The sequence below is a fragment of the Ranitomeya imitator genome, chromosome 1 (genome assembly GCF_032444005.1).
Source record: "Ranitomeya imitator isolate aRanImi1 chromosome 1, aRanImi1.pri, whole genome shotgun sequence".
NCBI lineage: Eukaryota > Metazoa > Chordata > Amphibia > Anura > Dendrobatidae > Ranitomeya > Ranitomeya imitator.
This window is the reverse complement of record NC_091282.1, coordinates 730923940-730947948: the sequence shown is the minus strand read 5'-3', so window position 1 is coordinate 730947948 and position 24009 is coordinate 730923940. Positions and strand designations below refer to the sequence as shown.

At 47.1% G+C, this 24009-nt stretch overlaps 1 protein-coding gene across 1 annotated transcript; it reads right to left on the bottom strand.

Moving 5' to 3' along the window:
• Window positions 1–1590: 1590 nt before the first annotated feature.
• Window positions 1591–24009, bottom strand: PSMA3 (proteasome 20S subunit alpha 3). Its single transcript, XM_069733226.1, has 11 exons — window positions 23873–24009; window positions 15730–15812; window positions 14972–15095; window positions 13741–13842; window positions 13585–13658; window positions 5346–5418; window positions 4658–4723; window positions 4083–4129; window positions 3760–3827; window positions 1833–1897; window positions 1591–1750 (listed from the first exon to the last, which is right to left on the bottom strand). Exons 1-11 carry the CDS (start codon window positions 23891–23893, stop codon window positions 1706–1708), a joined length of 768 nt encoding a protein of 255 aa, XP_069589327.1. The 5' UTR covers window positions 23894–24009; the 3' UTR covers window positions 1591–1705.

Below are 24009 nucleotides of genomic sequence, written 5' to 3'. Positions count from 1 at the left end.
CGGGTTTCAGAGCCGCATCTTGAATATTTTAAAGAATATTGAAGTTCAAAGTCGGTCATTTTTGACCAACAGAACAGCAGGGTTAAGCTTTTTAATGTTTTATCTTTGGAGTGTTTTTGTACATCAAAGATTCATTGATTTTTCTATCTATAAGTGATCCCTAGTATTAATATGCCTCTTTTCTTTGTTTTTCTGGAGCGGCTCTTCCAGGCTTCCCGCCATTATCTCTTCTGCAGGTATTTACAGTGAGTGGAAGGATCAGCACTTGTACACTGCAATCCTGCTTGTCATGGCACAGAAGCACCTAGAGGGGGAGATATTGGGGTCCTAGTAAGTCTCCCAGTTGTGTGATGTAACAATGCTGATTGTCCTCGGATTTCTGTAATGACCCGCTGCTCTGCCGCCCCCTCCCCCACTAGTGCAGAACAAACAGCAACATTGGCGCAGAGCCAACTGATTTTGACAGTAGTTTGAGAACTCCTCCACACCCACCCTGTGCAAGGCCCTGTGCAGAGGGACACAGCGCCACCTAGCGGCTGATGCTAGGAAGTGGATTACTATTCCTCCACCCTTCAGTTACAGCAGGACAAAAAAAAAACAAATCCTACCAACAAGGTGCGTTATGCTCCACATGTGAAGTGACTGATGCACCAACTCTGAACCTTGCTGTATCATGGTGACATCATGATCTAGTCAGTTCTCCTGATGAGTAACTGGTGAAACTCGTTCTTGCAAAAATAAATAAATCTGACCATGGGTTTTGATAAGTACAATATTTTTCCATCTACCAAAGACTATACTAATTTTATATATAATCAGGAAAGAAGTGTAGAATGTGAGACTTGTGGACACATCGGACGCAGGTCACTCTATTATATTGACATATACTGCTATACTTTATGGCCAACCTCAGTCCTAACTGGAAATCGAGTAGATACAATCTGGGGCAATCATGGGATAGCCGACGTGGGGGCATTTTGCACATTTAGGGGCCAACCTCCACTGCTTGGTAGAGGTCATTTAACTGGGCATCAAATTGGGTTATGTGGCAGTTTCTCCAGCAATATCACTTTAAATCTAATACCGCACGTCACCATCTTGTTTTGGACAATCTTTGATCACTATAGAGACTATCTGAAGGCATCTTGGATTGTGTTCAGTTTTTGTATTTTAGGACACACTAGGAAATAGCCGCCATTGTCAAATGTAAAAGATTGCCTACTTTGTGATCTTTCTTCATCAGAATAATTCTAATTGAAATAACTTGCAGTATCCTCTTAAAAAGGCTCAGAGGGGCACTGTCTATCAAACCTCCAGTAAGGAGTCATAAGAGTTAAGTTACAAGCGTAGTGAGTAAAATAAGTAAAAAAATATAGCCATACCCTCTGGACAAATGCTGTGTCTTCCAGGAGGAACGCGACATGTGAGCGCTGCAGACAATCAGCTACCACGGCCAGGAGAGGCAGTGCCAACATCGCCACAACAGCAGCGGTCTGGATGGCTCATGGTTTTGCCATCACAGGGGTGAACTTTACTGTTCCTCCTCTCATTGCAGCGCTGATCTTACCAGTAAGCAATAACAGTCCCGCAAGAGGTGTAAACAGTGGTTTTATTGCCACACGTTCGACTCAGGTCCTTACATATATAAAAACAGTATTGGCGTAGAATTGAAATAGTCAAAGAGGAAGGAAAAAAAAGAATTAAATTACATATTGTCATCATCAGAATCATCCTCTTCTTCTAAAGATTCCTGCCAGAAAGAAAACAAGATGGGTTTTAGAACAAGCGCAGATCTACAGCCCTAACCAGCCACAGGAGAAGGTTATTTTTACCTTTGCATATTTCTCAGCTTCTTCTCTGATCTCTTTCGGTACAATTTCATGTTTTCCATTAGTTACTGTCAGAAAATAAAGTGATTTGATATTGGAGAATCGTGTGGTCATTTACACAACTTACAACACTGTTATAATGCAATAACCAGCATGCTGAGAGAATCCGATTGAAACATTGCGCTGCACTCTGACATCACCTGAGTGCAGTACGATTTCTGCAGATGTCGGCGATGGAGAAATTATTTTCTCCATCTGCGATTCTTGCATGTGAGATGATCAGAGCGCAAATACCATACGCTGGTGTGACTCCGGCCTTGGGACTGTGAATATAATTATCACACCAAGGAAAGACCCTTAGTCCACACTACAGATACTGCACAGCAGGACTACGCCAAAAATATCAAATTACATCACAACAGTTGTCTAAAAATTATCACTGAGTCATGAAAAAAAAATAATTGAGCAGCACTCCATTATAGGCCTGATTATGGGTGATTACTGTTGAGTGCCATTACACATTGCAGGGGCTACAACTCTACAATCAGCTGATCAGTAGGTTTCCAGGAATTAACCCTCCATTAATCGGACTGATTATAAAAAAAAAAACCCATACTAAATGTCATTAACCCCTTCAAGACCAGGGGATTTTTCGTTTTTCCGTGTTCGTTTTTCGCTCCCCTCCTTCCCAGAGCCATAACTTTTTTATTTTTCCGTCAATTTGGCCATGTGAGGGCTTATTTTTTGCGGGACGAGTTGTACTTTTGAACGACATCATTGGTTTTAGCATGTCGTGTACTAGAAAACGGGAAAAAAATTCCAAGTGCGGTGAAATTGCAAAAAAAGTGCAATCCCACACTTGTTTTTTGTTTGGCTTTTTTGCTAGGTTCACTAAATGCTAAAACTGACCTGCCATTATGATTCTCCAGGTCATTACGAGTTCATAGACAACAAACATGACTAGGTTATTTTTTATCTAAGTGGTGAAAAAAAATTCCAAACTTTGCTAAAAAAAAAAAATTGCGCCATTTTCCGATACTCGTAGCGTCTCCATTTTTCGTGATCTGGGGTCGGTTGAGGGCTTATTTTTTGCGTGCTGAGATGACGTTTTTAATGATAGCATTTTGGTGCAGATACGTTCTTTTGATCGCCCGTTATTGCATTTTAATGCAATGTCGCGGCGACCAAAAAAACGTAATTCTGGCGTTTCGAATTTTTTTCCCGCTACGCTGTTTAGCGATCAGGTTAATACTTTTTTTTAATTGATAGATCGGGCGATTCTGAGCGCGGCGATACCAAATATGTGTAGACTTGATATTTTTTTTTATTGATTTATTTTGATTGGGGCGAAAGGGGGGTGATTTAAACTTGTTTTTTTATTTTTTTCACATTTTTTTAAACTTTTTTTTTTTACTTTTGCCATGCTTCAATAGCCTCCATGAGAGGCTAGAAGCAGGCATAGCACGATCGGCTCTGCTACATAGCAGCGATCTGCTGATCGCTGCTATGTAGCAGAATTGCACGTGTGCTGTGAGCGCCGACCACAGGGTGGCGCTCACAGCGACGGGCAATCAGTAACCATAGAGGTCTCAAGGACCTCTATGGTTACCATTCACAAGCATCGCCGACCCCCGATCATGTGACGGGGGTCGGCGATGACGTCATTTCCGGCCGGAAGCGGTAGTTAAATGCCGCTGTCTGCGTTTGACAGCGGCATTTAACTAGTTAATAGGTGCGGGCAGATCGCGATTCTGCCCGCGCCTATTACAGGCACATGTCAGCTGTTCAAAACAGCTGACATGTCCCGGCTTTGGTGCGGGCTCACCGCGGAGCCCTGCATCAAAGCAGGGGAGCTGGCATCGGACGGTATAGTACGTCCGATGCCGGTAAGGGGTTAATACTAAGTGAAGATCCAACCAGCCAAACTTACTTTCTCCAACCCAGCTCAGCTCCAGCTCAAACGCTTTATCCTTTACTTCATCGTGGACGATATAGATTCTGGAGGGGGGGGGGGGGGGGGGAATAAAAAGAAAAAAAAAAGTGTGAGAATCGGTCTAGTCTTGGACAATGTATGGACCCCTCAAGACCACCCCTTTTGGCATTATATTAAAGTATTCTCTGCTCAAGAGCCATCAGCAGCTACAAAGAACAGAACGTGCTGAGGATGGCCATGTATTACATGGAAGGTGTGCAGATGGGCTAGAGAGTTTCTTTTCCTGATAGAAAGTAGTAATCTCGCCAATAAATACTCACATCTTTGCGACTTCTTTTACTACTTCCCGACAAGTCATTTCCTTCATCTGTCAGAAAAAATAAAACCAATTGGGTTGTAAGGTCCATACACCTGATATCGTGATCTCCCAACGTCCCCATACACGGGAGCACTTGGCTGAGAATCCCCATTAGAGCCGCTGCCCGACGCCTCGGATGGCGGCTTATCTCCCGGAGAACAAAAGGATCAGCCCTATAAAATTCAACAGAGCGAAAGCAGCCCTGCCCGACCACTATGTGGGGAGACCTCCATACACAGACTGTTCGCCAGCTTTAGCCTAATGGAGTAAAGGTCCTCCTATATAACAACTGTGTGTTACGCTCTGATCCCACACTGAGGAGCCATAAAAAAAAAAAGTATCTGGTGCCTTTCATTTCTGCAAGCGAAGGCGAGAGGTAGCACTGACGTGGCGTCCATCAGTCTGCCAGGCCTAGGAAGCGGCAGGCTAACATCAGTGGTCCCTCTCGCCTCTACCTGTAGTGAGAAGGGCAGGATAACCCCTTCAGGTACTATCTCACACCTCATGGATACAGCCACACATGCCAATGGCACTCACCTGAAGTTTTTCAATCTCTGTCTTGGCTGCCTGTTTGGCTTTCCCAATGGAGCATCCCCAATAGCCCTGAAGTCAGAGAGCAAAGCAATATATATAAGATAACGGGGCGTAGAGGGGAGACCATAAGAGACCCTATTAGATAAAGTGCCAAAAGTGAGGCTACATCCCTTACCCTAAATCTGTGATTGACATTGGTGCAAACAAGCCACCATGTCGCCTCATCTACTGTGTATGAAACAAGTATTATACGGTGTCGTCAGCTCGCTGAGCACTGCACTTAATCATAGAGAATCCAGCGCTCACTCCCAGGTCTTAAGACAAAACTTGACTCATACCATATTTGACCACCCCCACAGTCAGCTTTATCTGTATAGGAGCTTATATTTACAAGACAACTTGAATTCACTTGTATTTTATGTGAAAAAGCATATAGGACGAAGGTTTTTGGGACCAACATTACTCCAAATGCCTGGACCAATTTCCCCTAATTTGTGCAAAGAACGATTCAGAATAGTGTCCAAGTCAATTCATTATGTCTTGTTGAATCAACTAGGCAGCACATCCACATGATAAAAGGCCAAGGAGGCAGATGGGAATTTTAGATGGTCGGATCGGGAACGGACAAAGTCCATAGACGAGTGAATAAATAGAACAAGACTCAAAGAAATCACAAGTAGTTCACACTTACGTAGGATACACCAGATGGGTCCACCATGTACAACTGAGCGCCATCATCTTCATTGTAGGATCCCAGCATAAAGCTGAAAAAAATGCATTGTCAGGTTAGAACTGAAAAGGGAACCTGTCAGCAGTTTTGGCTGATATAAGATGCGGCCACCACCTTTTAGGGCTGATATACTGTACTCTATAATGCTGTATATCTGCCCCCAACCCGGCCTGTAAGAGAAGAACAATAGCTTTTATTATACTCACCTGTGGGTTGGTCCGGTTTGTGGAGGGTCGCTCTTCTTGGTCCGGCACCTCCTAACTTCTTGCGATGCTGTCCTACTACTTGTTTCATGTGGATGACGCAGTCTCCTCGGCACTGCACTCCTGTACCAGCGCCACCAGGAGCTTGATGCCGGGGAGACTATGTGGATGACGTAGGGACACGTCATCCACATGAAGCAAGCAGGAGAGGAACACGTCATCCACATGAAGCAAGCAGGAGGACGGCGATCGTAAGAAGATGGAAGGCTCCGGGCCAAGAAGAGCGACATTCCTTGGACCTGGCCACCCCCAGGTGAGTATAATAAAAGTTATTTTTCTTCTCTTACAGGCCGGGTTGGGGGCAGATATACAGCGTTATAGAATGCTGTAGATAAGCCCTGAAAGGTGATGGCTGTATCTTATATTGGCCAAAACTGCTGACAGGCTCACTTATTCTAAAAAGATAATAATCACATGCTGTCCTGCTGCAGAGATCCACAGCAATAGAGTGAGCTAGAAGATTAATAGGGACCCCAAACTGTCTTTGTATATGGTGTGGCCATGTGTAGTCATATGCACCCCCAGGCTATGTGCACACTCTGCGGATTTTGCTGTGGATTCGCAGCAGTTTTCCATGAGTTTACAGTACCATGTAAACTTATGGAAAACAAAATCTGCAGTGCACATGCTGCAGGAAAAAAAACGCGCAGCTTACATTTCCGCAGCATGTCAATTCTTTGTGTGGATTCCGCATCGGTTTACACCTGCTCCTCAATAGGAATCCGCACAAAAACCACGGTAAATCCACATTGCAGTTTACCTGCGGATTTACCAAAATCAGTGGGGAAAAATCTGCACACCATTCCGCAGCTTATGTACATACCCTAATAGTGACGGTAATGGTGCCCCTACTCAATGACAGCTATCCCTATGATATCTCTATATACTCACAAAAATATAAATATATCTCTCCTCTAACATGATAACATAAGGTTAAGATACTAAAAAACCTTAATTACTAAAAGGGCCAACTAGCCAAAAATCCATCCATGTTTGCAGGACAGAGATTGCCAATTCACTGTAAAGGTACCTTCACATTGAACAACATTACAACGATAGCGATCCGTGACGTTGCAGCGTCCTGGATAGTGATATCGTTGTGTTTGACACGCAGCAGCGATCAGGATCCTGCTGTGACATCGCTGGTCGGAGCTAGAAGGCCAGAACTTTATTTCGTTGCTGGATCACCCGCTGACATCGCTGTATCGATGTGTTCACTGGTAACCAGGGTAAATATCGGATTACTAAGCGCAGGGCCGCGCTTAGTAACCCGATGTCTACCCTGGTTACCATTGTAAATGTTAAAAAAAAAAAAAACACATACTCACATTCCGGTGCCTGTCACGTCCCCGGCGTCAGCTTCCCTGCATTCCTCCTGCATCCTGTGTCAGCGCCGGTCGGCCGTAAAGCAGAGCACAGCGGTGACGTCACCGCTCTGCTTTACATCCGGCGCTGACACAGTGCAGGGAAGCTGACGCCGGGGGACGCGACAGACTCCGGAATGTAAGTATGTAGTGTTTTGGTTTTTTTTACATTTACAATGGTAACCAGGGTAAATATCGGGTTACTAAGCGCGGCCCTGCGCTTAGTAACCCAATGTTTACCCTGGTTACCAGGGGACTTCGGCATCGTTGGTCGCTGGAGAGCTGTCTGTGTGACAGCTCTCCAGCGACCACACAAGGACTTTCCAACGATCACGGCCAGGTCGTATCGCTGGTCGTTATCGTTGGAAAGTTGCGGAGTGTCACGGTACCTTTACCATTACGTTTCCCCTCATAAGTGGGGATATAGGGACCATCCAGAGCTGCAGAACGACGATCACTCTGTAAAACGATGTCCATTGGGTGGCGTTCGTTCCTCTGCACACCACAAAATAAGACTGGATGTGATGCCCGTGGTACGATGTGCGCTCCACAACACTGCACACGATCGCGAGTAACACGGCGTGATGTCAGCAGATGACTTCACTTGACCAAAAGGACACTGCTACAGTAGTGTCGTCCACAAATAGAGGTTGATCCGGAACTTCAGACAAAACGCAAAAAACTTATTCCTTCATTTTAAAACCATGTATCAAAAAACGGCAGCCATCATCAGGAAATTCACAAGGGCATCAGCGGCAAAAATCATAAAGAATTAAGGTCTACGTTGATGCGTTTCGAAGTAACACTTCTTACTCAAGTATGAAAAGAAACAACTATATATTAATCCTATAAATAATGCCATAATGTGAAAATCCTATATGGAACCGCAAAAAAAAAAAAAAAAAAACGACTTTATAAATGGATCAAATAGAATATAAAAATACAATCTTTATTGAACAGTTGATAAATTCAACAATAAAATAGCAAATATGCATCAAGTGTTTTTTGTTTTGGTGGTTCTTTACTCAAGTACCAGTAAGAAGTGTTATTTTGAAATGTGTCGAAGCAAACCCTTAAGGGTACAATCCCATGTTCAGGAATTGCTGCGAGTTTGATGCTGCGCATTTATGCAGTGTCCAGATGTTACAGCATAGTGGGTGGGATTTCTAGAAATCCCATGCCCACTGTGTGCCTGTGGATCACCCACGGAGACGGACATGTGGCGCGTCTTTCAAGTGAAATTACATCAATAGAAATGTATTGGATGCGGATTCACCCGCTTTCAATAAACAGCAGCATTTTGGACGCAGCAAAAATACATGGGTACAAAAGAAAAAAAATCTTCAGCTCACCCAGAAGGAGTCCAGATTCCAAGAAGAAATCCGAGCAAGGATCAAGCGTGCAGCCAACACGTCATGGATACAGAAGAAACGAGGGAGATCCAGCTCCAGGAAAGAGAAATAGTCTCTGATAAAATCCAAAATGGCTTTATTGTCATGAAAAAACTTAAAATGTGGACTCCAATGACAAGTGGTATAACAAAGGAATCACATAGCAGCTCTCACTGCACAATAAAGCCATTTTGGATTTTATCAGAGACTATTTATCTTTCTTGGAGCTGGATCTCCCTCGTTTCTTCAAAAATACATGGGTACATAGCTTTCATAAATCGGTGGAAAAATCAGAGAGAATGAGGATTTTCTGATGAGGTCTACTTTCTTTATACATTCCTTCACTTTAAAACCTTATTTTTGCATTTTATCTGAAGTGCGTGATCAACCTCTTATTTGTTAATCCTTTGGAATCTGGAACCCATGGACTCAGGTGAGCTGATCACATGCTCCATTTTTTTCCATAATCTAGCGTTGTGAATAGTGTGGGATGAAGAAAAGTTTAATTTTTTATTATTAAATAGTAAAAATTGAAAAAGTGCAAACACTGACAAAAAAAGTCTAGTTTTTATGTTAATAACCACTGATATCTAGTGCCTTAAAGGGAACCTGTCAGCAGGATTGTGCACAGTAACCTAAAGGCCGTATCAGATCTGCACAGTTGTACTGATTAAAATGATACCTGGTGATGAAATCCATCTTGTGGTTGTTGTCGGAAAGGGGTTAAACATCGGGCGTAATAGTACACTGATATCGGACTCCCCATTTGGTGTGGGCTCCGGCACTGAGGCTGCACCTTTCTGGGCACATGAGAGATGAAGTATACAGCTGTTATGTGCCCGCAACAGCCACAGGTGGAATCGCAATCCACCCACTGCTGTTAACTAGTTAAATGCCGCTGTCAATCTTTTAACGGAAGAGCGTCACTAACCCAGACCATCGGTGCCCCCATCACATTATTGCAGGTCACTGATGGGTCAGCATGACAACTGGAGGTCTCCAGCAGCCCTCTATGGTTGTCATAGCCAGATTGCTATGAGCGCCACCCAATGGTTGGCGCTCATAGCAAGTAAGCATTTCTGCTGATCATCGCCTGTATGTAGCAGAGCCAATTGGAAAACTGCAGCTTCTAGTCTCTCATGGACACTACTGAAGTGTGCAAAAAGTTAAAAGTTTTTAAAATTAGAAATATAAAAAAAGTCCAGATCACCTCCCTTTCGCCCCATTCAAAATAAAAAAAAATATATATATATATATATATAATCTACTATATAATTGTCTAAGGGTCACTTCCGGCTGTCCTGTCTATCTGTCACGGTTATTCATTCGCTGATTGGTCTCGCCAGCTGCCTGTCATGGCTGCCGTGACCAATCAGTGACGGGCACAGTCCGGAAGAAAATGGCCGCTCCTTACTCCCCGCAGTCAGTGTCTGTCACCCGCATACTCCCCTCCGGTCACCGCTAACACGGTTAATGCCAGCGGTAACTGACTGCGTTATGCCGCGGGTAAAGCACTCCGTTACCTCCGCTATTAACCCTGTGTGTCCCCAACTTTTTACTATTGACGCTGCCTATGCAGCATCAATAGTAAAAATGTAATGTAAAAAATAAAAAAAAAAACTGCTATACTCACCCTCCGTAGCAGCTCGTGCCGGCCGCCATCTTCCGTTGCAGGTTCTGGTGGCAAAAGGACCTGTCATGACGTCACGGTCATGTCACCGCGACGTCATCACAGGCCCTGCGCTACAAAGACCTGCCATGATGTCACGGTCATGTGACCCCAACCTCCTCACAGGTCCTGTGCTAATACCAACCCTGGGATCGGAAGCTGCCGTGGACTACAAGGGCTCCCTCGGAAAGGAGAGTATATGTTTATTTTTTCACCTGTGACAAACCTGGCCGGGCAATATACTACGTGACTGGCCAATATACCATCCACCTCTCGTGTCTCCCCTTTTCCTCATAGTTTGTAAGCTTGCGAGCAGGGCCCTCATTACTCCTGGTATCTGTTTTGAACTGTATTTCTGTTATGCTGTAATGTCTATTGTCTGTACAAGTCCCCTCTATAATTTGTAAAGCACTGCGGAATATGTTGGCGCTATATAAATAAAAATTATTATTATTACTACGTGGCTCTTTGCTGTATACTACGTGGCTGGGCAATATACTACAAATGGCGTAACGAGAAAATAAGTCAAAAACTATAGAATAACTTTTTTGGGGTCGCCACAACATTGCATTAAAATGCAATAATGGGCGATCAAAAGATCGTATATGCACCAAAATGGGATCATTAAAAACGTCAGCTTGGCACGCAAAAAATAAGCCTTCACCCAACCCCAGATCACGAAAAATGGAGACTTTATGGGTATCGGAAAATGGCGCCATTTTTTTTTTCTTTTTAAACAAACTTTGGACATTTTTTTTCACCACCTAAATAAAAAAAGAACCTAGAAATGTTTGGTGTCGAGTTCTGGGTTCTCCATGCATGTGTTTTGCCTGTCACACAGCCGCGATACATACAGCTGTGGAGCCCATCAGCCGGCGCGCTCCATGTATCCGGGTTCCCTCTGTAGCCTACTCAGTAAGCGCCATCCATAGCTTGCTGAATAAGCAGGGACCCAAGCAAATTCACTCAACTCTACTCGTAATGACCTGGAGAATCATAATGGCAGGTCAGTTTTAGCATTTAGTGAACATGGTTTAAAAAAAAAAAAAAGTGTGGGATTGCACTTTTTTTGCAATTTTAACGCACTTGGATTTGGTCTTCCTGTTTTCCAGTACATGGTATGGTAAAACCAATGGTGTCGTTCAAAAGTACAACTCGTCCCGTAAAAAATAAGCACTCACATGGCCATATTGACGGAAAAATAAAAAGTTATGGCTCTGGGAAGAACGGGAGCAAAAAACAAAGACCTCTGGTCATTAAGGGGTTAATCTTTATTTTCCATTCTGAGTTAATGATATGCCAGTGCTCCTGGACAGCCTGTCCAGGAGGGGGAGGGTGATTAGCTATTCATCTGCAGGACCTGCCCCCTAATTTATATAATGAATATAATATGTTTTAAGAAGAAAAAAAAAATTCACATTCAGCAGGCATCGGCACTGCACCATGATACAGGGAATAACATGCTTTTTTTGTTTTATCTACACCTATAGTTAAGAAATCTTTATTTATTTTTTCAAAACAAAATGGCCATTTTGGGGGGGAAAAAAAAGGAAGCTTCATCAAGATGATAGCACCTGCACATCTATTGGCAAGCGATAGATACTACTGCACGACCGCCAGCGCCATTTTGTTTGGAAAAATATTCATAAAACTATATGTGTAAATAGAAGGAAAAGAGGCATATTACTCCCCGTCTCATGCTACAAGGCAGGCACCTGCCTAATGAATTTGAGAACATCACATTATAGTCACAGATCGCTGATCTGACACTTTGCTGTGCACTGTGTCAGATCAGCGATCACACAGGCACTGCGGCTTCCCGGTGCCTGCTCTGAGCAGACACTTGAAAGCCACCTCCCTGCAGGACCTGGAAGGCCCCCCGCAGTCATTTTGGATCCGGGCCTGCAGGGAGGAGGAGGTAGGAGACCCTAGGAGCAACATGATCACATCGCGTTGCTCCGAGGGTCTCAGGGAAGCCCGCAGGGAGCCCCCTCCCTGTGCTTTGCTTTCCTATGCCGCTGGAACGTGTTCCGGGGGTTAATGTGCCAGGAGTAGTCTGTGACCGCTCCAGGCACATAGCTGACACCCGGCCGTGCTCCCCCCGTGAGCGCGGCCGATCGACTGACGTAATATTCCATCCATGGGAAGTAGGGCCCACCCCACATGGACGGAATAGTACGTCCAATGGCAGAAAGGGGTTAAACCTATTATATTCATTATGTAAATTAGGGGGCAGGTCATTGATGGATTAGTGACCTGTCAGAAGCCTTACTGGTGAATAGCTAATCAGAGCACCACATGAAGCCCCCCTTCAGGCCGCCCCGGAGCTCAAGCATATCATTAACACAAAACTGAAATATAACAACCACAAGACGGATTTCATCACCAGGTATCATTGTAATCAGTATAACGGCGCCGACCTGACACTGTCTGCAGGTTACTGTGCACAATCCTGCTGACAGGTTCCCTTTAAGTGTGCTCAGTTTTTTTGGAAGGGGGGGGGGGGGGAATCTGCCTCAAAATTCCAACCCAAAACAGTTCCAAAAATGTTGAATGCTCCCATTATTGAATTCAATGGGAAACCCACATTGTTCTTCATACAGAGGGTTTTTTTCTCAAATAAAAGCAGTAAATCCCTCGGATGTGGATTCTCTGTGGAAGATGCTGTCAAGTCAAAAGGCAGCATTAAGACTGAAGCAGGTTCTTTCCACGAAGCTGATTCAGATCTGAGAGCTGTATTAAAAAAAACTGATTGTGATGTGGATTTCTCTAGAAAACCACATTAGATTGGGGGAGGGGTTGCCTCAAAGCGTTAAGGATGTCAAACATCTGGTACGGTCCTGGGATGAGTGTTTTTAAGTTCCCTACAATACTTTCCAATTTTACTAACAAAATGTGACCTTGGGGACAGCCATGTAAAAAACAAAACACAAACACGCTCACAGCAAACAGAGGCCATAACGAGCCACGACATACTAGGAGCAAACTGTAACCCAAACTGCAAGTGGGAATAAAGGGGTACTCCCACCTGGGAGCGACAGTGCTCAGAGAAAGTGAATGGGAACCAGCACTGCAGCCCACTCACTCTGACCATTTTTGGGGGGGGGGCTCAGATATGCCATAGCTTCGGATGAGAATACCACTTTAAAGCAGATTAGTCACAGGACCAAAAAGGCCCCAAAGACGGCTGAAAGATCAGCGGATCGTTATCCATCCCATTGTGTTCCCAATGGAGCCGCTGTCAGACTCCTGTCACCGGTTTTCTTTGCAAAGAAAAGAATCAGCAGCTCAGAATCGGACATGACAAATCCTTATACCTCCGGACATCGATATTGGCGGATTCAGCTGATATAAGTCTAATATGTATTGGGGTCTAACGGATCTGTAGTAGAACCCCCCAGGGACTCCCATATTCTGCTCTCCAGTCCCTGCAGCAATACATGGGGGCAGACACCAACCAGTCCATACTGCATAAGGGTTTAGTATAACTTCTTTCAAAGTGTCATCGCTTACCTGCACCCGAACGGTCTGACCGCGCTGTACAGTGTATAGGCATGGACATACATGGCCACTCTGTCTGCAAGATGCTGCGAAGAAGCAAGGGGGCCGCATTAGTGATAGTACAGGCCCACCACAGAGTGGGATAGATTCGCCCTCGGGCGACCGTACCTTTAATGGAATGTCATAGCCGTAGTTTGATCTAAAGTTGGAAGCTTCCTCTCGAGCGATATCTGCCAAGGAGCGAGCGTCTGCCAAGAGCCCAGCGACAGCCTGCAGGTCATACAAGACAGGAGCGTTGGTCGGACGCTACACATTGGGTTTCAGTAAAATCATTCAGGACGATCCAGTCACTGACAGCAGAGATCTTGTGTTGATGATGATTTGGAGGAATCTAATCATTCTGCCCCTTTATAATGAGAAGCCCTTCCTGACATTTAATAGACGTGACTGGCTGCAGACATCACACACCGTGAGGGGGGACACAACTCATTACATACACCAACCACTATTCCCATCCTCTAGATGGATGCTGTGGTATATTGCTTGGAAAAAATGTTTACTGCTCTTCAGATATCACTTTCTTTTCAGCCTGTTGCCAAGGAGACCGACCACTGCTGCTGTGTAGCTTGTTAGTAGTCTGCTCCAGCGATCCTGGACAGCTTAAAGAGCTCTTACAAGCTGAATAGGAAAGAGCTTGTAAGCACTGCGCATGGTCTGCTGTCCAGCGGTGGCAGCATGCTGTAAAGAAAAATGTTACTAGCTCAAGAACAGTTAAAAATGGAATAAAGCAGTAAATAGTAAAATTGCTCATACTAAAAGACACCCTCCGACAATATCCATCTATGATCCTTTAAGGGACACCCATAAATTCAGTCGCCTTGTCACTTACTGAAGCAGAGGAACATGTCCGCAGCAGGGAAATGCTTAGTGCAAGGTACAGTTGGTGAAATAAGTATTGAACACGCCACCAATATTCTGAGTAAATATATTTCTAAAAGGTGCTATTGACATGAAATTCTCACCAGATGTCAGTAACAACCCATCCAATCCACACATGCAAAGAAATCAATTCCACCTTTTTTTTTTTTTTTTTAAATACTGGTAGTTTCTTTGTATCTTAGTTCCCGATCCAATATACATGATACCTTGCTTTTATTCTGCAGGTCGGAGTGATTAACATGATACTAAATGGAATAGTAGCGGATAGTGGCATCTACGGGGTTAAATGTCAGGATTTATGCTAGCTGTGTTTTAGAGCCCGGCTCCTGCTGCTAATCCCACTGACGGCACCTTGTACATCAACCTGACAAAAAAATTTTGTCGCAGAGGAGGAGCCAAATCCTAACCCTGGCGTTCATTTTTGTTGTTGGTTGGGAAGGGGTTAAGGAGCTTTCCTTACCATACCAACATGCCGATCCACATTGAAGATGCGCTTGTTAGACCCTTCTTCATAAAGTTTAGATAACACAAGCTTCTCTACACCAAACACAACGCCATCCTTACATCTGATGCCGATGGCCGTGCTGAAAAAGAAGAAAGATTGAGGACAGGCCGGGGCGAGACAAAGAGGACAGGCCGGGGTGAGGAGGACAGGCCGGATCCTACACATATGATACATGATTACCTATAGGACGCAGTTCTCTACACCAGCACTGGGTTAGCACTAACAGGACCCAAATTAGGGAATTATCTGCAAACCTGGTGATCCTAAACTTGTTCATCGTTCTGGAAATATTAAAACTTTTCTATACAGCTCATTGCCTAGAACAGGGGTCCCCAACTCCAGTCCTCAAGGCCCACCAACAGGTCATGTTTTCAGGATTTCCTTAGTTTTGCCCAGGTAATAATTGCACCACCTGTGCAATGCAAAGGAAATCCTGAAAACATGACCTGTTGGTGGGCCTTGAGGACTGGAGTTGGGGACCTCTGGCCTAGAAGACCGACCACCGCTGTGGCCAAGCAGAAGCGGCTGAATGTGCACAGTGCTTACAAGTACTTTTCTATTGCGCTTGTAAGCAGTGTTTGGATCTGTTACCTCCCAATCCAGGCAATCTGCACTGCAGAGCAGTGGTGGTCGGGGATAAAGTAAAGAAATTGTTTTTACAAGCACTATCCCACTAAATCCATTGTTGAAGGAACTTGGGATTCGACACTTACCTGCTGTTTTCCACGGCTTTAGCTGCATATTCAACCTGAAATACTCTGCCGTCCGGTGAGAAGGTAGAGGCCGAGAGATCGTACTGTAATCAGAAAGAATTGTCTGTAAGTCTCCGCCATCCTCACTGCTTTACCGAAACATTCTGTACAGTCAGAGCCCCGAGCCTGACCTGCCAGTCTCCAGAACTCACAACTAATGGCTCTTTTCTACAGACATTTGAAGAGATGGAAATCTGTGCTGGTTTCCTGTTTGGATGAAACATGAGGGGTGCATCGGTCATGTAACAGTACACTCCCTACTGGAGGTAAATATTAGGAGACCAGTCCGGGCCAGAAGGCGAGTATAAGGCCGGGTGCACATGATGTGGAAGTAGAAGCTCTTTGAACACAGAGCATGCTCGTTGTGTCCTGCCGGCTATTGAACGCAGGTGACTCAGCATGTGGTCACTGAACTGTGTGGATTCCCCTCATCCAATACATTGTACAGGTGAAAATTATATTGCAGAGACTCACATCTCCACAAGAGAAATTGAAATGCTGCAGTCTGGAGAGACACGCCGCATGTCAGTAATCGCGAGTGAGCCACAGGCATCTGCAGAAGCACAGTGGGCATTTGATTTGTAGAAATCCCATTCACTAAAATCCTTTTCTCCAAGACGCTCATTGGGGGACACAGGACTGTGGGTGTATGCTTCTGCCGCCAGGAGGCTGACACTAAGTAAACTTAAAAAAAAAAAAATTAGCTCCTCCTCCATCGTATACACCCTGACACTGGCTACCAGAGACTCCAGTTTGGTGCAAAAAGAAGTAGGAGAACAAAAGAAAACACAAAAAATAATATAACAGCATAAATACAGAAACTTTATGTCTAGAAAAGATCCTACTGACTAATGTAATCAGATATAACCAAAGCAGCCATAAGGCTACCAGGCCCTCCCTGTGTCCCCCAATGAGCGTCTTGGAGAAAAGGATTTTACGGTGAGTAACCAAAAATCCCTATTTCTCCTTCGCCTCATTGGGGGACACAGGACTGTGGGATGTCCTAAAGCAGTCCCTGGGTGGGAAAAATCACTCACCAGAAAAAGACATCCAGATAATGTTTGTCTATAAATGCGCCACTGCCGCTTGAAGAATTCTTCTACCCAGACTTGCATCTGCAGAGGTCTGGGAATGGACATTATAATGTTTGACAAATGTATGCAGACTAGACCAGGTCGCAGCCTTGCAAACCTGTTCTGCTGAGGCCTGGTGCCGAACGGCCCAGGAAGCCCCCACTGCTCTAGTCGAATGAGCCTTGATTCCGGCCGGAACCGTCATGCCCATGGAGCGATAAGCCTCCTGAATGGTCGCCCTTATCCATCTGGCCAGGGTAGATTTTGAAGCCGCGCATCCCTTCCTGCGACCCTGCGGAAGGACAAACAGAGCATCCGTCTGGCGAAAGGGGGCCGTACGGGAAACGTACCTCCTCAGAGCCCTCACCAGATCCAACGTATGGAGAGCCTTTTCTACACGGTGCGTAGGTGCCGGACAAAAAGAGGGCAGAACAATATCTTCATTAATGTGAAATGATGAAACAACCTTCGGCAAAAAGGATGGAGCTGGTCTGAGCACCACCTTGTCCTGATGAAATCGCAAAAAAGGAGGACGACAAGAAAGAGCTGCCAGCTCCGATACCCGTCTTATGGACGTTATGGCCACTAAAAGTACAACTTTCCAAGAGAGAAACATCAAAGAAACCTATTGAAGAGGCTCAAAAGGAGCGTCCTGTAAAGCCCTTAATACCAGATTAAGGTCCCAAGCTTCCAAAGGAGTCTTATAAGGAGGGACCTTATGAGCGACTCCTTGGAAAAAAGTCCTGACTTGACGATTAGGAGCAATCCTGCGTTGAAAAAGTACTGATAAAGCCGAAACCTGCCTTTTAAGGGTACTCGGAGCCAGCCCAGAATCCAGACCTGCTTGAAGGAAGGCTACAATGTTAGGAACGGAGAAACGCAAAGGGGGCAGCCCGCGTTCTCTACACCAGGAAAGAAACACCTTCCAAGTGTGATAATAAATCCTGGCCGAAACGGACTTACGTGCACTGATCAAGGTATCAGCCACTTCTTGAGAAAAACCAGCCTGAGTTAAAACCCAAGATTCAACGGCCAGGCCGTCAAACGTAGGACCTCTGAGTTCTGGTGGTAGATCGGCCCTTGAGATAGAAGATCTGGCCGATCGGGGAGCCGCCAAGGACCCCCGGCTAGAAGTTGTACCAGGTCTGCATACCAGGTCCGTCGTGGCCAATCCGGAGCGATCAGGATGGCCGGCACTCTCTCTCATTTGATCTTCTTGATTACTCTCGGGAGCAGTGCCAGAGGAGGGAACAGATAAGAGAGATGAAATTGGTTCCAAGACAGTACCAGCGCATCCACGGCGATAGCCTGGGGATCTCGGTACCGAGAGACAAAACTGGGTACCTTGGCATTCACCTTGGACGCCATTAGATCCACGTCTGGAGTTCCCCAAAGATGGCATATCTGCAAAAATACCTCGGGGTGGAGAGACCATTCCCCGGAGGCTAGACCCTGACGGCTTAGGAAATCTGCCGCCCAGTTTTCTTCGCCCGGAATGTGGACCGCTGAGATCACAGAGTGATTTCTCTCTGCCCAGAGTAGAATCAGTTTTACCTCCTGCATGGCTGCCTTGCTGCGGGTGGCCCCCTGGTGATTTATGAAGGCTACCGCTGTAGCGTTGTCCGACTGAATCCGGACAGGGCGACCCGCCAGAAGATGGTGAAAACGTAACAAGGCTAGCCGGACCGCTCGAATCTCTAAGATATTGATGGGGAGTTCTAATTCCCGAGGAGACCAGCGTCCCTGAGCTGTGTGATGGAAGAACACTGCTCCCCAACCCAGGAGACTGGCATCTGTTGTGACCACTAGCCAATTGGTTGGGGGAAAGGGCTTCCCCCTGAGAAGAGATGAGCTGTTTAGCCACCAAGCGAGAGCCTGTCTGGTCTGAAAAGACAACCGAAAATTGCGGTTGAGAGAGAGAGGATTTTTGTTCCATGCTGATAGGATTGCACGTTGGAGGGGTCGAAGATGAAACTGTGCAAACGGAACCGCCTCTATGGTTGCAACCATCTTTCCTAATACCCTCATACCGGACCGAATCGTATGAGGGTATGGTTGTAGAAGGTTCCTCACTTCCCGCCGAAGGGCTAGGACCTTGTCCTGGGGAAGGATAGTTAAGGCTTGAGAGGTGTCGAAGGTCATGCCTAAGAAAGAGATTTTTCGAGACGGCCGTAGAGATGACTTCCTTAAATTTACCAACCAACCTAGACGGGAAAGGGTGTCCAGAGTGATGTCGACATTTTCCTTGCAAGACTGAAATGTCGGTCCCTTGATCAGCAGATCGTCTAGGTATGGCAAGACAACTATACCTCGGGAGTGCAGAATGGACACCACAGTCGACATGACTTTTGTGAACACCCTGAGAGCGGAATCCAGTCCGAAAGGTAATGCCGTGAACTGGAAGTGTAGATTGTTTACGGCAAACCGGAGAAATCTTTGATGGAGCGGAAAGATGGGAATATGAAGATAAGCATCCTGAATGTCTACTGAGGCCAAAAATTCTCCCTTTTCCAGAGAGGCGATGACCGACCGCAGAGACTCCATCCGAAAGTGTCGAACGCGGACAAACTTGTTTAAGAGTTTGAGATCTAGAATAGGCCTCACTGCTCCATCCTTTTTGGGCACTACAAAAAGATTGGAATAAAAGCCCTGGAATCTTTCTTCCTTTGGAACAGGAGAAATGACACCGCTGATACGGAGAGACTCTATGGAATTGAACAAGCTTTGACGAAGAGATTTGCACTTGGGAAGACGGGATGGGAAGAACCGGGGAGGAGGAAGGCAGACCAGCTCTATTTTGTAACCTGAAGATATGAGCTCTGCCACCCACTGGTCGTGGATTACCTGAAGCCAGACCTGGCGAAATAAAAGTAGACGTCCGCCTACCCTTTTGGAGATGCCCGGAAGAGGCCTCCAGTCACTTGGCCGAAAATCTTTGCGTCCTAGATCCTCTAGATCTAGAAGACTGGGGACGCATTCTTCCCCCCTGACTGGCCGAATAAGGGGTCCGACCGTCTCGGTCCTGATTGGGCCGACCCTGCGCAGGAGAACCTGATGCTGGGGCCCATCTGACATAGCGAAAGGTTCTAAAGCGAGCCTGAAAATGGCGCCGAAAAGGCTGTCTGGCCCTCTGCTGAGGAAGGAATTTACTTTTCCCTCCTGTGGAGTCAGAAATGAGCCGATCCAGCTTTTCTCCGAACAAACGACCACTCTGATACGGCAGGGATGTAAGAGATTTCTTAGAGGTAGAATCAGCCCACCAGGACCTTAACCAAAGGGCCCTTCTGATGGCAATAGCATTAGAAGCAACCGAGGAAGCACAATCTGCCGCATCCAGAGATGCGTTAATCAGATAGCTACCGGCCATAGATACCTGAGAAGACATTTCAGCCAATTCTGCTGACACATTACCTTCCTGGAGAGCCTTAGATAACGAGTCAGACCAAGATATCATAGCCCTGGCAACCCAGGTTGCGTCAAAAGAAGGAAAAAGTGCTGAGCTTGAGGCCTCAAAGACGGAACGAGCCAAGCTCTCTATAAGACGATCCGTAGGATCCTTAATACATGAGCCATTAGGGAGAGATAGTAACGTGTTAGAGGCTAAACGGGACACTGGAGGATCTACAGAAGGATTTTCTGCCCAATCACTACAAAGTTCCGAAGCAAAAGGATACCTAGCCTTCAGAGCTCTTTGCCCTGAAAAGCGTTTGTCCGGGTGCTCCCTATTGCGTCGAATGAGGTCCTCGAACTCAGGATGAGAGGAAAAAACCCTATGGGCCCGTTTAGACCGCTTAAATGAGACCTTATGATCAGAGGAAGAGACGAGCTCGTCTTCTATCCCAAAGACTGATTGACAGCTTCAATTAGGCTGTCTACTGACTCCTGAAACCCAGGTTTATCAAAATTATGAGACCCTTCTGACTCGTAGTCAGTCTCAACTTCACCGCTTTCTGCAGGGGAAGGAGAGCGAGATACGGAACTCCAGGATGCGGAAGCACCTGAGTGCCTGGGAGACGCTTTGCGAATCCGCTTTCCATGCGTCTGTCGAGTGAGAGCGCGCCCCCTGCAGGCCGCAGACGCCTGAGACCCCGAGGCCCTCTCTGAGACAGGCGGATTACCAGTCCCGACCGCCGGGGTCTGCAGTGATTTGATCGCTTCAGTAAGGGACGCCCTGGATTGTGACAAGGACGTGACCCATTCCGGAGGAGCTACCACAGCATCTGGCTGAGGGACCGGAGCTGGAGAGACTACTGGAGGACTGGCAGGGGGGGGCTCCTGGACATGTTCAGGGTCACAGGCCTCACAGAGGCGATTACTTTGGGCGTGCGGAAAAAGGGCACTACAAGATACACAACTGGTAAAAAGAACCGTGTGAGTCTTAACCCTTCTAGACATAATGATCCGTAATGCTATACCCAGGGCCAGAGACTGGGAAAAAAGGAATGCTTCAGCCAGATGGAGGGAGACGCACTTACCCCAGTCCTGTGTCCCCACGAGTACCGAGATGGATCCTCAAAGCATGATGCTGAGCCCAAAAGCGCTGTCTTATATGCATAGCAGGCCTTAGGGGGGAGGGACCGCCAAACGATGCTGCGGCCTGGAGCAGGCCCGAAGCCGGGGCCTCAATTTTTCCCCCCTTAGAGCGAGGAGAGCCGGAACCGGAAGTGACGCGCCGGAAGGGGCGGAGCCCCACAGCGCGGTCCGATGGCCGGAAGTCCCGGCTCCAGGAAGCTGCTCCACACCCGAAGCGGCCAGGCAGAGCCGATGCCTCTGGGGGGACAGCGGCGCTGATCCTAACGCCGCGCGCCGCCGGACCACGCTGCAGCGTAGCTGCGCCACAGTGTCGCCCGACATAACGCCACAGCGCCGGACAACGCCGCAGCGCCACAGATCCAACGCCCCAGCGCCGGATCACGCCGCAGCACAGCAGTCCCAACGCAGCAGCGCCGGACCACGCACTCCCGGAGGACACAGCCGCCGGACCCCGCAGGTAATGCCAGGAGCCCCCCCATCATACCGCACTGTCGAGGGGTAGAACCAATGACGGTGCAGGAACCCTATCTCCATTATCCCCAGGATAAGGAGAGGGACCGTCCACCACCCCAGCTAACACCGCAGGGGTGTAGAATTCAGGGGGGAACACACGGACATCTTATGGGCACCTGTACAGCCTGGAGTCTAGGTACCTCAGGGTGGTCAGGGCTAAGTCCGGTGAAGAATCCCACGTCGCGGGGAAGGATACGTGGAGAAAATCGCACGTACTTGCCCGTTGATGGTTTGGGGAGATCGGACCCTCAAAAAGGTCCGTCGCCCCTTCAATCCAAAGATGTTGAAAAAAATCGGGTCCATCGATCCAGGACCCAGAGCTGTGCCTCCTTGAGACACTAAGCATGAACTGGAGTTTCTGGTAGCCAGTGTCAGGGTGTATACAATGGAGGAGGAGCTAATTTTTTTTTTTAAGTTTACTTAGTGTCAGCCTCCTGGCGGCAGAAGCATACACCCACAGTCCTGTGTCCCCCAATGAGGCGAAGGAGAAAATTGTATATGAGCTAAGCCCACTGGCATCAGGGGCTTATCTACAGCATTCTGTAATGCTGTAGATAAGCCCCCGATGTATCCTGAAAGATGAGAAAAAGAGGTTAGATTATACTCACCCAGGGGCGGTCCGGTCCAATGGGCATCGCAGTCCGGGGCCTCATATCTTCATAGGATGACATCCTCTTCTTGTCTTCCTGCCGCAGCTTCAGCGCAGGCGTACTTTTGTCTGTCCTGTTGAGGGCAGAGCAAAGTACTGCAGTGCGCAGGCGCCGGGCCTCTCTGACCTTTCCTGGCGCCTGCGCACTGCAGTATTTTGCTCTGCCCTCAACAGGACAGACAAAGTACGCCTGCACCAGAGCATAAAGACAAGAAGAGGACGTCATCGTATGAAGATGTGAGGCCCTGGAACGCGACACCCATCGGACCGGACCGCCCCCCAGGTGAGTATAATATAACCTTTATTTCTCATCTTTCAGGTTACATAGGGAGCTTATCTACATTACAGAATGCTGTAGATAAGCCCCTGATGCCGGTGGCCACAGCTCATATACGATTTTTGGGGGTGACAGATTCCCTTAATCTTCTACCCCACCATGGGCTCAGTAAGAATAACTAGAACTTTTACGAGACAAACCCTTTAAAAAGCAAAGCTCATCTTCCTAATCAGCCATGGCTCCTGTTCCAACACTGACGAGTCCCTTGCTGGTCTCTACCTCTTGCTGCAGTGATGACATGCTGATGCAGGGCTCTGTGGGCTTTTTTTTTTTTTTTCATAAGTAAAGCGCTGCGGAATATGTTGGTGCTATATAAATAAAGATTATTATTATTATTATTTGTTCAAGGGGCCCCACCGGTGCTGCCAATCGCTGGGCTCAGCAACTCATGCTGTTTACAATCAGCGGAGTCCAGCGATTGGCTGCAGCGGTGACTACAGCTCATCAACAATAAGCGGCAGAGGCAGGACTGGACCTGGTGGAGCTGATTATAGTGGGGCTTTCAGTTTGTTTATCCTGCAGTCTAAATGAAGAACCATCTGCCTGGCCGCAGCCTTCTCTGGCACGGGAACCTGGATATTGGGGGACTGGGAGCTGCACTGAATCGATAGAATGAGCCTCCCGGCCCCCGCAGAGCGCCACCTACCGACAGAGAATGAAAGCCTTTTGTGTCAGATCCAGAGGGGGAACCCCACAAGAAACAGAGTACGTTTCCATCCACTGTCAGCAAGCAGCGGGGGCACACGGCGCGGAGATGGCACGGAGGAGCTGCTCACTTTCGCTTTCGCCGGTGGTCAGTGACTCAGCACCTGTGATCTAACGGGACAGCCCGGGGGCGCCGCTCTGCCACTGCCGGCTCTGCCGCTCGCCTCTCCACCACAGAGAGGCACAAAGCCCCCCAGAGCCCCCGCTCTAATGAATGAAGAACCACCAGCTTCAGTACATGCCGGGGACACATGGCGTCGCCCCCAGAAGCAGCGCCGCTCCAGCTGAACTCACCCCGGTCCCTATGGAGCTCATGTCGGACACTGCACAGAGGGATACAGCGGTGAGACGGCACTTTCAGTCCTGTCGCTTCCTCCGTAGTCCGCACACTCACCAGCCAGTATCCTGCGATCTGATTGCTTACTAGTCGT

Excerpts from the sequence above, each read along its gene's own strand:
- PSMA3 (XM_069733226.1), bottom strand. The coding sequence starts at position 23,893 with ATGAGCTCCATAGGGACCGGG. Across the intron at positions 15,813-23,872 it reads TGAGCTCCATAGGGACCGGG|TACGATCTCTCGGCCTCTAC; the intron begins GTGAGTTCAGCT and ends TTCTGATTACAG. Across the intron at positions 4,130-4,657 it reads CAGAGATTGAAAAACTTCAG|ATGAAGGAAATGACTTGTCG; the intron begins GTGAGTGCCATT and ends TTTTTCTGACAG.